This window comes from Juglans regia, chromosome 13, assembly GCF_001411555.2.
Source record: "Juglans regia cultivar Chandler chromosome 13, Walnut 2.0, whole genome shotgun sequence".
Classification (NCBI taxonomy): Eukaryota; Viridiplantae; Streptophyta; class Magnoliopsida; order Fagales; family Juglandaceae; genus Juglans; species Juglans regia.
In genome coordinates this window covers 4,756,195-4,768,628 of record NC_049913.1, presented here as the reverse complement: position 1 = coordinate 4,768,628, position 12,434 = coordinate 4,756,195, and the positions used below count along the sequence as shown (strand labels likewise).

General features: G+C 34.8%; 1 protein-coding gene across 3 annotated transcripts; it reads left to right on the top strand.

Annotated features, from left to right (window-relative positions):
- The first annotated feature begins 447 nt into the window (after positions 1 to 447).
- Positions 448 to 10,592, top strand: LOC109010235. Of its 3 annotated transcripts, XM_035684584.1 has the most exons (16): positions 449 to 850; positions 1,246 to 1,648; positions 1,794 to 1,971; positions 2,058 to 2,197; positions 2,484 to 2,548; positions 2,759 to 3,354; positions 3,624 to 3,724; positions 3,886 to 4,030; positions 4,115 to 4,183; positions 4,286 to 4,331; positions 5,437 to 5,903; positions 6,158 to 6,237; positions 6,713 to 6,848; positions 8,698 to 8,890; positions 9,866 to 9,948; positions 10,064 to 10,592. In XM_035684584.1, exons 1-16 carry the CDS (start codon positions 751 to 753, stop codon positions 10,187 to 10,189), a joined length of 2,928 nt encoding a protein of 975 aa, XP_035540477.1. In that variant the 5' UTR covers positions 449 to 750; the 3' UTR covers positions 10,190 to 10,592. The 3 variants fall into 3 exon arrangements, with proteins under 3 accessions (XP_018846548.1, XP_035540477.1, XP_018846552.1); XM_018991003.2 differs by having other exon boundaries at positions 448 to 850; positions 2,484 to 3,354; XM_018991007.2 differs by lacking the exon at positions 449 to 850 and having other exon boundaries at positions 1,559 to 1,670; positions 2,484 to 3,354.
- The last annotated feature ends 1,842 nt before the right edge of the window (positions 10,593 to 12,434 follow it).

The following is a 12,434-nucleotide window of genomic DNA, read 5'->3' as shown; positions in this document are numbered from 1 at the left end:
AAAAAATCACATAAAATACACTATTGAGAGCTCTAACCAGCTCCCGAGCTCCCGTCGGTGGCTTTTGTATTATTTAAATAAAAATAAAATGATAGCGTTGCATATAAAATTTTCCATTTAAAATGATGTTTTAGATATCGTTAAACAGATATAAGAAAATATGGAATGATATCATTCATGATCGTCACAAACAAAAAATCTACTCAACCTCTTACTATTCACACAACTTCCACACTCCACATTATTTTTAATTTTTATTATTTTTTTTTATTAAATATTTATTATATGAATAATGAATAAAAAATTTGAAATAATTTAAAAAGAATAAACTCAAAAAAAAATTTAAAAAAAATATTAAAAATTTAAAAAATTTAAAAAAATGTGGAGTGTGAAGTGTGGTGGAGGTTGTGTAATAAAGCTCCGTCACAAAATACAACAATTTCTCTGCACGCTGAGCTGGCAAAAAAGCCGTTTGTACTGTACCCCTCCCACTCTCCATAGATCAACTGAGGAAGAAAGTAAGACGACCGAAGGGAACGACCCACCCATTGAAACCCCTTCTCTCCATTGTTCAGAAATTCAATTTGCCGTTGCTCTCGAGGACCTAAGAAATTCACCCACCAAAACCCTACCGGGGGGCGTCCCTGATTGAATTTGATGCAGCCGGTTTGGGATTCTTCAATTCCCGCGATTTCAAATCTTTAGTTTTGCGCGACTCGGATTTTTAGAATTTTCTAGAGTTTTGATAGGATGAAGCCGATGGAGACCATTCAGGATCTAATTGAGGAGGCTAAATTTCGAACGGTCTGGTGGGCCCTGTGTATCTTCGCAGTTTCCTACTTCTTAACGCGTAAGTGCGTGAATTTGGCTTTACCGCGATTTGCGTATTGCTTCTGGCTACGTATAATGCTAAGCTAAACACTATCGTGCCTTTATTTTACAATGTTTTAGAATTCTTTGTTATTGATCTTGCTTTTCCGTGTATCAAATACTGCAAGCTTTATGCAGGAACTTTCAACCGATGTGGAAACATGTAATTTTCATCCCATTTTAAATTTATTTTACTACTTTATGACTGGAATCAAGAATTAGTATCTAATCCTCTGTTTGGTTTTTGATATATTCGTGCAAATTGGAAGGGAACAATTATTTAGTTATTTTTTTGCTTGGTCACATATAACTTATATTTTTTCTGCCGCTGATGTAGTGTCTGTTGTCGGTTATCAACTGTCTTTTTCCACGCAGATACAAGTAAGTCAATTTGGATGAATGTACCCATATCAATTCTGTTTGTTTATGCACTACGCATTCTTCTTAATGAGGTAGATTTCCATTGGAAAGTTCGATCAGTTCATCTACGATCATACTTATCTCATTTGGAGAAGAAACAGTTGTCAGCAAATGATTCACGCCTTTATTCTACGCCTGCCCCGCCAAAATGGAAAAGGAAAATTGATTCTCCTATTGTCGAGGCTGCAATGAATGGTTTTATTGATAAAATATTAAAAGATTTTGTAGTGGATATGTGGTATTCAGAAATTACTCCAGACAGGGAGTTCCCAGACCATATACATGCCATAATCATGGATGCTCTGGGTGAAATCTCTGGAAGGGTTAAAGAGTTAAACCTTGTTGACTTGCTGACAAGGTATTTTTTTAATGAATACAAGGTATTTTTTCTTCTTGCTTTCCTTTTCTGGTACAACAAAAGAATCTGAGTCATTAAGAAACTTTTCAGGGGACAAAAGAGCTGGATGCTTGAATTTTAGAATTAAATGAATCTAATGTTTCAGGGATATAGTTGACTTAATAGGGGATCACTTGGACCTCTTCAGAAGAAACCAAGCTGCTATAGGTGTTGAAGTTATGGCAACACTGTCTTCTGAGGAGAGAGACGAGAGATTGAAACACCATCTAAGGGCTTCTAAGGAGCTTCATCCTGCATTGATATCTCCTGAGAGTGAGTACAAGGTGTGAGTGGAGAGTTCTGATGGAAAAACATTTTATTCTTCGATTTTATCTTTTGAATCCACTTGATGCTTTATATCTTGTTGCAGGTTCTTCAACAGCTAATAGGTGGAGTGCTAGCTGTGGTACTAAGACCACGAGAAGTTCATTCTCCTTTGATTCGATCTATTGCTCGGGAACTTATAACTTGCTTGGTTATGCAACCAGTTATGAATTTTGCAACCCCTGGGTAAGTTTCTTGAATGATTCATTCAATATTTTACAGTCAGTAGTATTCAAAGAGCCCCAAAAAAAAAAAAAAGAGGAGCAATTTGTTGTTTTTAAGCATTTTTTTTAATCTCTGTTCTGTAAACCAATTTGTAATATTACATACGTCATGGTGCTTTCAGCCTTTTTCTTTAGAAATGCAGGGATTATTCGTTATCATAGAATTTTCAGTGGTTATGTAGAATATATATTAAATTCCTTGGCATCTGATTTATGCTTATATACATTTGTGTGTGCGTATGTATCAGCTACATCAATGAATTGATCGAATACCTTTTACTTGCTGCTAAAGATGACAGCCTTATTTGGGAAGGTAGTTATCAGTCAATCAATGCAGCAACTCATACTCACATTCATCCTCTCACAGCAGGGGGTTTACGTGATGATGATTCTACCTTGTGGGAATATTCATCCTCTAATCAAGGGTCTGATATGACTTTGACTAGAATTGACAATCAAATGGAAACATTTTTTAAATATAACACAGAAAATCCTATGAATTACCAGTCTGCTGATTGGGCAGGAATGCTGGAGGCTGCGACCCAGAGAATAACTGAAGTTCTTTTACCTGAAAATCTTGAGAACATGTGGACAAAAGGAAGAAATTATAAAAAGAAAGAGCAGAAGGATATTAAATCAGGTTTTCAAGATCCTCTAGTAAAGGCTTCTGGAATAAATGGTGCCATATTTAGTAAAGATCTGGGAAAGGAAATGTTAGTCAACAGACACAAAATGCCTCTAGCAACAAATGAGATAGCAATAGAGAAGGTAAGGCAAGGACTGCATTTTGATGATCTAGTAAGTGATGAGAGAAAAACTGGGGAAGACTTCTCTCAAGAGCCCAACAGGGAATTGTATTTTGAGGGAGGGAATCTTGTTGATAAATTAGAGCATACTAGTATTCTTGCAACTGATGCTAATAAACATCGGCTTAAGAGATCAAATAGCACTTCTGCTTTGATAGCCCAACCTGATACAGAATCAAAATTAACTGGAGAATGTAAAGGGCTCATTATTTCAGAGTTCTACGGCCCCAATTTTGGCAGGCATAGTGGTAGGAGTGCTTCGGATATGGTGCTTCACAGCAAGGCACAACAAGTTCCCAAGCTCAAGTGCCAGGTGAGCATTCTTTTCCTGTAAACACCACGTGATGTACAACTTTATAATATGAGCTGCCAGGACAATCATCAGGAGATCGACTATGTAAATTGAGATGATTTCCTGTCTTTGTGATGTAAATGCTTACTCTATTGGACGTTTCCTTATACTTCTTAAGTACTAGGGTTGCCCCCTTGCGTATTTTAATAATATTGCATTAGTTGATATATATATATATATATAAATGCTTACTCTAGTCTAACTTGTGTTGTCCGGTTCTGTCTCTACAGGTTATGGGAGCATATTTTGAGAAACTTGGGTCAAAATCTTTTGCAGTTTATACAATTGGGGTGACAGATGCAGAAAATAAGACTTGTTTTGTCAAAAGAAGGTTGCATTTTCATCTTTTCTAATTTTAATGTTGTTACTACATTGTTTTATTAGTTTCAAGTTATTATCGCTCCATCCGTATCTGGATTTTCCCTCCATCCATGTCTGGATTTTCCTTTGGGTTTAATCGTTCTCGTGACTTAGTATTTTTATGGTCTGCAGATACAGGAATTTCGAGCGATTGCATCGACATCTTAAAGACATCCCTAATTATATGTTGCATTTGCCTCCTAAAAGGATATTCTCATCAAACACAGATGATACTTTTGTTCATCAGCGATGCGTTCAGCTTGATAAATATCTGCAAGTAATATGTAGCCCCTTCTTTGTTGTTTTGTTTTACTGCTCTCTTGTACATGATTCTGTTGCCTGATTCTGCAGTCTTTCCCAGGATCTCTTGTCAATTGCTAATGTTGCTGAACAGCATGAAGTGTGGGATTTTTTGAGTGTTTCCTCAAAGGTGTGCATCTTCTTGAGATTTGTTACATGCATTTTTGTGGGCACACATATTTGAATAACCTGCTGATATCTAAACCTTTTAAAAACACATTCTTTTATGAAGAATTACGCTTTCGGAAAAGCTTCCTCAGTGATGAGAACCCTGGCAGGTACGTGGTTTTTCTTCTTGGTTTTTGCTTCACCCTGGCTGTTCCTTTGTCTAGGTTGTAATCATTTTTATGTGGTGGCATGCAAATGTATGCTGATGGTATTATCTGTTACGTTTCTGAATTGCTTGTTGGATTGTTATACGGCTTGGGTGCCGTGCAAGTTGATTGACTGCTGATGGATATCTTAGTTATCACTCTGGGAAATTGGATTCGAGTTTTATCAAGTGGTAAAATATAAGTAGTCATTGTCATTAAAAAATTGCTGTCAGTGGTTGTCTTGCTAGTACACTTGTCATTACCAAAATTAAAGGGAATGGCAGAACCCAAAGATATATGTTGTATACAAGAATGGCCCTTGCCAACCAAACAGCTCAAGTCCTTAAGATTAATAGCATCCATGAGATGCAGAAAGACTTAAGACTCAGGTCTTAAAAATGATATAGTAGGCAGGATAATAATGATTTATGTTCCGATGTGCTACTCTACGCCTTTCACTCCCCATTTATTACTTGCCATATATCCATGGATGTTTTCCTTCTATTTGTAAAATTGGCTGTTACTTGTGGTTATTTATTTTATTTTTTTCAGTCTAGCTCGTTATTTGCTTTTGGCATAAAAAAAAAACTTTATGTGCTTTTGGTTCTTGCTTTTCTGGAAATGAGAATTTTTTATCTAATTTTTTACTTGTCAAAAGAAAAAGGAATTTTGCTATCTCTTCGTGTAGTTTCAGATAAATTTTAGATACATTATCCTGGATTGTATGAACCATCTATCAGTGAGAGAGGCTGATTAGCTGTGCAAATTTGTGCTTTTCTTTCACTTTCTGTTCACTTGTTCGAGGGGGAGCCCTTGTGTGAACATCAGATTCTCATTTTATTTTCTTAGTAGATATTTCATTAGGGGAAAAAAACATAATACCTTACCTTCAATATTTCTTTAACCCGAAATGGATGGTTTCTGTAGTTGTTTGTGATGATAATTGTTTGTATTATAAATTAACTACATGTTGATCCTGATCTATTTGGATGCTATGACCATTTTTCCTTTGCTTATCATTATCTTTCTACATACTTCTTTTAGTTTTTAATTTTTACAACTTAAACAGTTAATGTGGATGATGCGGTGGATGACATTGTACGCCAGTTCAAAGGGGTTTCAGATGGCTTAAGGCCTAAAGTTGTTGTTCCATCACCCTCTAACGAAGCCTCTTCTTCAACATTTGTCCAGAACTTGTCTGGGAATGCAAATGTGATAAATAGACATGTATCAAGTCATAATACTGTGGGAACCTCGAATAGCTCTCATGATAATTATGAAGGGCACGAGGATGAAAATGACGGTCAAGAGGAAGTTAATCGTGCAAACGCCAATGGGTGGCATTCTGACAATGAACTGAACTCAAAAAGTTTTCCACCTCAGACAATCGAACATGCCAAAGAGCCTTTAAACTTCAGTTCTGAGAAGAGACATGATTTAGCCGCAAAATCTGGAACACGCCAGGGTGGATTTCCAGCAGCAAGTCTCCCATTAATCTTGGATCATTTGGAGGACCCAGTTGGAATGCCACATGAGGTATCATGACTTTAGCTGAGTTCATTTCCTTTTTCATTCACATGTCGCATCTGACTGTCAAGATACCTTGTGTATCCTCATCCAATGTACTTGGCTACGCCTATTGATATTAATAAATTTTTACTAATCAGAAAAAAGATACCTTGTGTATCGTGTATTATGTATCTTAAGTTCCTGTACCCAACTAGTTTTCGCATGTACTTGTTTTTGCATTTAAAACTCTACGGTTTTTTTATGGTCGGATTTTGTTGCAGTGGACTCCGACAAATTTAAGTGTTCCTCTGTTGAATCTAGTTGACAATATATTTCAGCTCAAGAGAAGAGGCTGGCTGAGGTGAGCAATATTATGCCTTAATGACAATTTTATTTTTAACTCAGTCGTATTACCATGGAGTCAAGCTCATGCATGATTTTCACCCCTGCTATTTTCTTGCCAGAGGATGTGATTTTTTTCCCCTTCAGTTTATAATTTCAACTTTTTTACCTGATAAATACTTTCAACTGATCCTTTATTACATATTTTGTATTATTTTAGAAACAATTGGCTGGTGTGGGTATTTCTTTTATCATTATCTCCTAAAAAATCATTCATCTTGCTCCCAAGCATGACCATTTTGTTGTTATACTTCCTGTTTGTAAAAACTCATCTATAACTTTTAAGGGTTCTTATGTCTATCATTTAGCCCTTCATCCAAAGTTGGTCTTTTAGACTGATGTAATTGTATTAAAGATTATAACACGCCATAATGCTATCATTTGTTTGATTACCATAACTTAATGATCCATAAAACTTCCTATGGGCAATGCAGAAGACAGGTCTTTTGGATATCGAAACAAGTTTTACAGTTAATAATGCAAGATGCAATTGATGACTGGCTCTTGAGGCAGATTCATTGGCTGCGGAGAGATGACATTATTGCTCAAGGGATTCAGTGGGTTCAAGATGTAAGGATTGAACCAAAAATAAATGTCATCATTTTTCTGTATAGATGTTTATGAACTCAGCATTTGGAGCTGCATGTGCAAATAAAGCATGCCATGCATTACATGAGACTGTAAGAGCCTGATGTTTACTTTTCATTCTCTTGGCTCTTCAGGTTCATTCGCCTTCATTGTTCTCAATTTTGGATTAATTTTTTTCTCTTTTTTGGGTGCCTTTTGTCTACTTTCTGTTTATTTGGCGGGTTTATGCTTGTTACACACTGACATGTTTCTGTCTTGTTTCATAGCAAAAGCTTCATACTTTGGAAGTCTCTTGCCATGTGAAAATTTAAAGAAATCAACGACTGAAATCACATAGAATGTAAACATATTACATGTTTGTTTTTCAACCTCAACCTCCCCCCGGCAATACTAATGATAAGCTTATCTGGTAAAATGATGGGTGCATGACCTGGTTTTGATCTCTAAGGTCTGTTGCTCCAGATATTTAATGCATATAACATCATTTCCTGCATGTATATCATTTAGTTATACATCACCATCTGCCAATGAATTATCGAAACTTGCTCAATGGACAATCATATCTAGAGATTCTTCAAGGAATAATCTGAACCTTTTTTTTTTAATTATCAAAAAAATAATCTGAACCTTTTTCATACATATAGTATATATGACTATAATCGTGATTCTGGGATGCTAATACTGATGTTATAGGGATCTATATCTGTAGTCATCTGATACTCTGAATCAGCATAGAACATGAGGCCTGCAGTCAAGTATCCACATGGGTACACTGAAGGAAACACAGTGGTATGTTTGGAAAGGTTAGGTTATGGAAAGTAAATGGAGTGGCATCAGAATTGCGACATTACAATTGATGGCATCTCTGAGACTCAAAATTATGCTAAAGTTTTTTATTTTATCAACTTCCCAGTCTAGACTTTAAATCTGCAGATTAAAACATTTAAAACTGAAAGTTTGTACACAAATTGAATGCTGTAGAATGTAGATTGGTCAATAGAACTAATGGTTTAAAAAGTGATAAGTATGCTGATCCTTGACATTTGAAGAGGTAGAATGTCTTGACCATTTCATGCATGCAGAACACGTTGATTTTTTTTTGGATTATTAGAATATAACTTTTAGGACTTTTTTCTTAAGGTGATTGAAGTATATAATTCCGTCAGATATTTTTCTCTTTTCATCATTTATCCCTTTTTCTTTTTAAATATAATGTGCAATTAACCACATACGAGGCTTTTTTTAAAGCTGAAATTAGATTACTTTTTAGCTACGCAGAGATGAGAGAACAAGTGATTACATGCACTCCTTCTTCACATTATGATCTTAAAGTTTTCTGTGCCTCGATAAAATCATTTGTTATTGTAACTTTTTTTTTTTTTATAAGTAAAAATATTATATATATATATATATATATATATATCAAAAGGAGTAACCAAGTATACTGATGTATACAAAAGAACACCTTACCCATAATAGAAAACCCTTAATAACCCAAAACGTCCGTGAAAAACAACCCAAAATACACCAAGCCTGACCCCAACCCCTTGTTTCCCGTCTTCACAATGCCCTCCCTTTAGACTTCCCTCTAGTTGAGCTTCCACCCTTAGCATCGTAATTGATTGTCAAAAAAAGACGCTGTAACTTTCTGCTTTTCTTGAAACTTGATTTGGTTTCAAGCGAGTGGCTTGCCTCGATTGCAGTAATTAATTCTTTAAGTTATTGTAACTTATCAAAAAATTTATTTGTTATAGAAAAACAGTTGCAATTGGATGGACACAGCAGATAAATATGAAAAGCCATATGCAAATCTTTTTATGTTTTCTTTTAGGTTCTCTGGCCTGATGGCACATTCTTCCGAAGAGTAGGGAACGCTCAGAGTAATGACAATGATTCTGAAGCTAATAAAAAGCCTTTTCAAGCTACAAATCAATTTGGTGGCAGTAAAGCCTCTACCTTGTTGTCTTTTGAACAACAGTTTGAGGCCACTCGCAGAGCAAGCAATGTCAAGAAAATGTTATTTGGTGGGTAACGCTCTCTTTTAAGCATTTGATTGGTGTTCTTTTGAAGTCATTCAGTTGTGACATGTTACCTTTATCATGGGACTTGTGGTCGATTTATTTTGAGATAGTTTCCTTATTTTTTCAGGCTATGATTCTTATTTTTTCCCGTTTATGTTTTGCACTTGTTTCTGTCTCCATTTTACTTGTCAAAAAGAAAAAAAAAAAAATTCCAGACTTCTTAACAGCCATTCGATATTTGGTGCTGTGAAAGCTGACTGCTTGTCTCAGGCTTGAGAATCTAAATGTGTGACTGTATATTGTTTTTTCAGACTATTTCTACGTGAATGGGACCAAGTAATGAATGAGATCTTTTGGGATATGTCCATACTCCATGGGAAAATATTTGAATGCACAATGCGTTTTGTCTTCTTTAAGCTATTGTTTGTTGTTAGTCCCTAGGATTTTACTATAGGCCTCTTAGCACAAGTAGGTTTTTAACACCTGAGATTTGTAGAATTTAAGATCTCAAATTATGAGGTCATTGTTATAGTTTAGAAGTTAGTCTTTTTTTGTAATATCATATTTCATTTTTCAAGCAATTGAGGGAGGAATATCCAGACATCACTAAAAGAAATATAGGACTAAAAATTGACAATAACCGAGAATATGGGAGTTATATGTATGTATCACATCGTACATGAGCATTCATAGATTCATGGGACTTGTGACTTTTTCTCTTGTGTGGTTTGTTCTATCTACGTGATTTCTTGGAAGAGGACCATTTATGTTAATCAAGCTACTAGGAGAAATGTGGGCAGTGTACATGTTACAAGGAAGAGACTTCCCTGGGGATCCCAACAGGCTCTGATATCATGTTGAAGGACCTACAATCATAAAAAAAGTTCTAGATATTAGGAAATAGGCAAACTACTCTTAGCAAGCTTGACAAGGAAGTAATGAGTTGACAATAGCCTCCACTTTTTTTTTTTTCTTCAGATGGAGCTCCAACAGCTTTAGTCAGTTTGATTGGTCCTACGCGGTACAGGCGTTGTGCGGGGGACATTTATTATTTCACTCAGGTTAAGCAGCTCTGATCCCTTCTCGATACCGGTTCTTTCTATAATTTTTTTAATCTTTGTTTTATACTTTTTGTTCATCGCCAAGAATTTGAATATGGTTTGTTGTAAATTGCAGTCTTCTATCTGTGTGAAGTACCTTGCACATTCGATACTAGAACTAATACTCATATCAGTTTTCCCCGAGCTGCGGAATCTTGTTCGTGAGGTTCATGAGAAGATGAGTATTCCACAACATATATAGAATGTTAATTGATACATCTTCTCTATCCATATTTGTGAGTGTATGGTTATCGTGTTGGTGTTGATGAAGCTGAAAGTATTGAGATCCTTTCCAAGATTGGCTAGATCACACTGGTGGCTTTGCCATGGCTATGTATAATTCATTTGTTCTTCCTGAGAATGTGGAAAGTAGCTTTTAGTCTCTCTTATTGCAACTGTATAAAAAATGTAGAAAATTAGAGTGTATAGAAATCTTCTTCCATTTTTTCACCATCTGCCTACCGGAGTTATTCCCATCTGACTGGGACTTTGTATCGTTGCAGACTCGGAGAAACAAAATCTGTGACGTTCTTTATTCGTTCACCATTTTTGTTGATGTGATTGTACCAACAAAATCATCAAAATATAAGATTTATATTTGGGATTTTTTTCGTGTATTTGGTTGCAGAAGACTGAAAAGTATGTTTTCAAGATATGCTTGAATAGTGAGATGAGAATTTTTAGTTTTGGATGAAAGAGTAAAATATTATTTTGTAATATTATTATTGTTTTAGTATTTGAAAAAATTGAATTGAGATTGGAAAAAATTGAATTATTTATTATATTTTATGTGAGAATTTAAAAAAATTATGATGATGAGATGAGATGAGAATAAAATTTTATGTCTCATCTCACTTGCCAAACATATTACTTGAATTGTTTGACAAGTAGGATGAGATACAAAATTATCATCTTATTATTACAATTTTTTCAAATTTTCATACAAAATATAATAAACAATTTAATTTTTTCAAATCTTAATTCAATTTTTTCAAATTTCAAAATAATAATAATATTAAAAAATAATATTTTAAACTTTCATCTAAAATAAAAAATTATTGTCTCACTATCCAAATTTATTTGAATGATTAGATGAGATGAGATGAGAATAATTGTAAAAATAAACGAGAAAATGTTGCTGCGTTGGTGCCTGCAGGACGAAACCATTCACCCCAGTAAGAATTTGGGTACCTGACCATAGGGCTGTACAAAAACTGGCAAAACCGATCGACATCGACTCAGACCAGCCGCTAAAAAAGGGAACCAGTAGGGAATCGGTAGGCGGTGACAATATTTTATCAAAATCAATATCAACCGATTCGGCACTAGTTTGAACCAAGGATAAACGAACCAGCTGACATAGGTTTTCCTTTTATATAAATATATATATATATATATACCTATACAAAAATGACATTTGAGTGAAACGACGTCGTTTTAGGGTTTAGAAATAGGAAAAAAATAATGGAACGACGCCATTTGACTTAATGGGATTAATAAACAGCCCTCATTTTATTCTTCTTTCACATCTTCATCTTCCTCACTCTTATGTTTTCTTCTCTGCTACTTTTCTTCTTAGACTCATGACAGACGATGCGGCTTTTCTCCTCTGTCGTAGAGATGCCGACGACAGACTAAAGAACCACATCGATGCACGTCGAGATCAAGACTATCAGCTTTCTCTCCCCCAATCGACCAGTTTTGAGTATCATCTAACAACGTCGGTACAACGTTGGTTTGGCACCAAAACTGCGCCGATTCCATCGATTTTCACCACTACCTGACCATACTTGAACTTGGACTCAAGCTTGTAATGCGGTTCAAATACTCATAACCTTGAGTTGATACCTAAAAGAATCCGAACTTTTGAAACTAGAATTCACGTAGCCACGTCAGTCAAGTTTTACCAAAAAAAATATGCTTTTTTTTTTCAATTTTTAAATTTGATTACCTAGAGATAAAACCCGAGGTAGTACTAGATTGTACCAGGTTAAAAAATAAAATATAGTTTTGGGTATCAAGTTTTAAATCAAGTATCTCCTCATGTACCCATACTTGACCCTAAATATGAGCGGGTGGATAATCTAATTATCAGCCCGAATAAAATTTAGATCGGGTTGGAAAAAAAAATTTGATCCGAATGAACAATTGTGGAAGCCTAGTATCCAATTACAAATTTTTGGATAAATAATGCTTGATACAATTATAGATTGTATAAGCGCGCCACACACTTATTTTTAAAAATAATAAAATTTATTATTAAAAATTTAATTTTTTTATGTGAATTTTATATTTGCTCACTTTTTTAAAATAATAATATGTGACATTTGTATACTCTATAATTATAAATATAATTTATCTTCTTGGATTATGTTTTATTTTTTAAAATTAGTAAATTTTAAGGTTATAGAACCTTGACGTGTAGGACCGTCCCGTTCTTCTCAAAT

Coding starts and splice junctions, on each gene's coding strand:
- LOC109010235 (XM_018991003.2), top strand. CDS start 751: ATGAAGCCGATGGAGACCATTCAGGATCTAATTGAGGAGGCTAAATTT. Junction 3,355..3,623: donor TTCCCAAGCTCAAGTGCCAG/GTGAGCATTCTT, acceptor CTGTCTCTACAG/GTTATGGGAGCATATTTTGA. Junction 6,849..8,697: donor GGATTCAGTGGGTTCAAGAT/GTAAGGATTGAA, acceptor GTTTTCTTTTAG/GTTCTCTGGCCTGATGGCAC.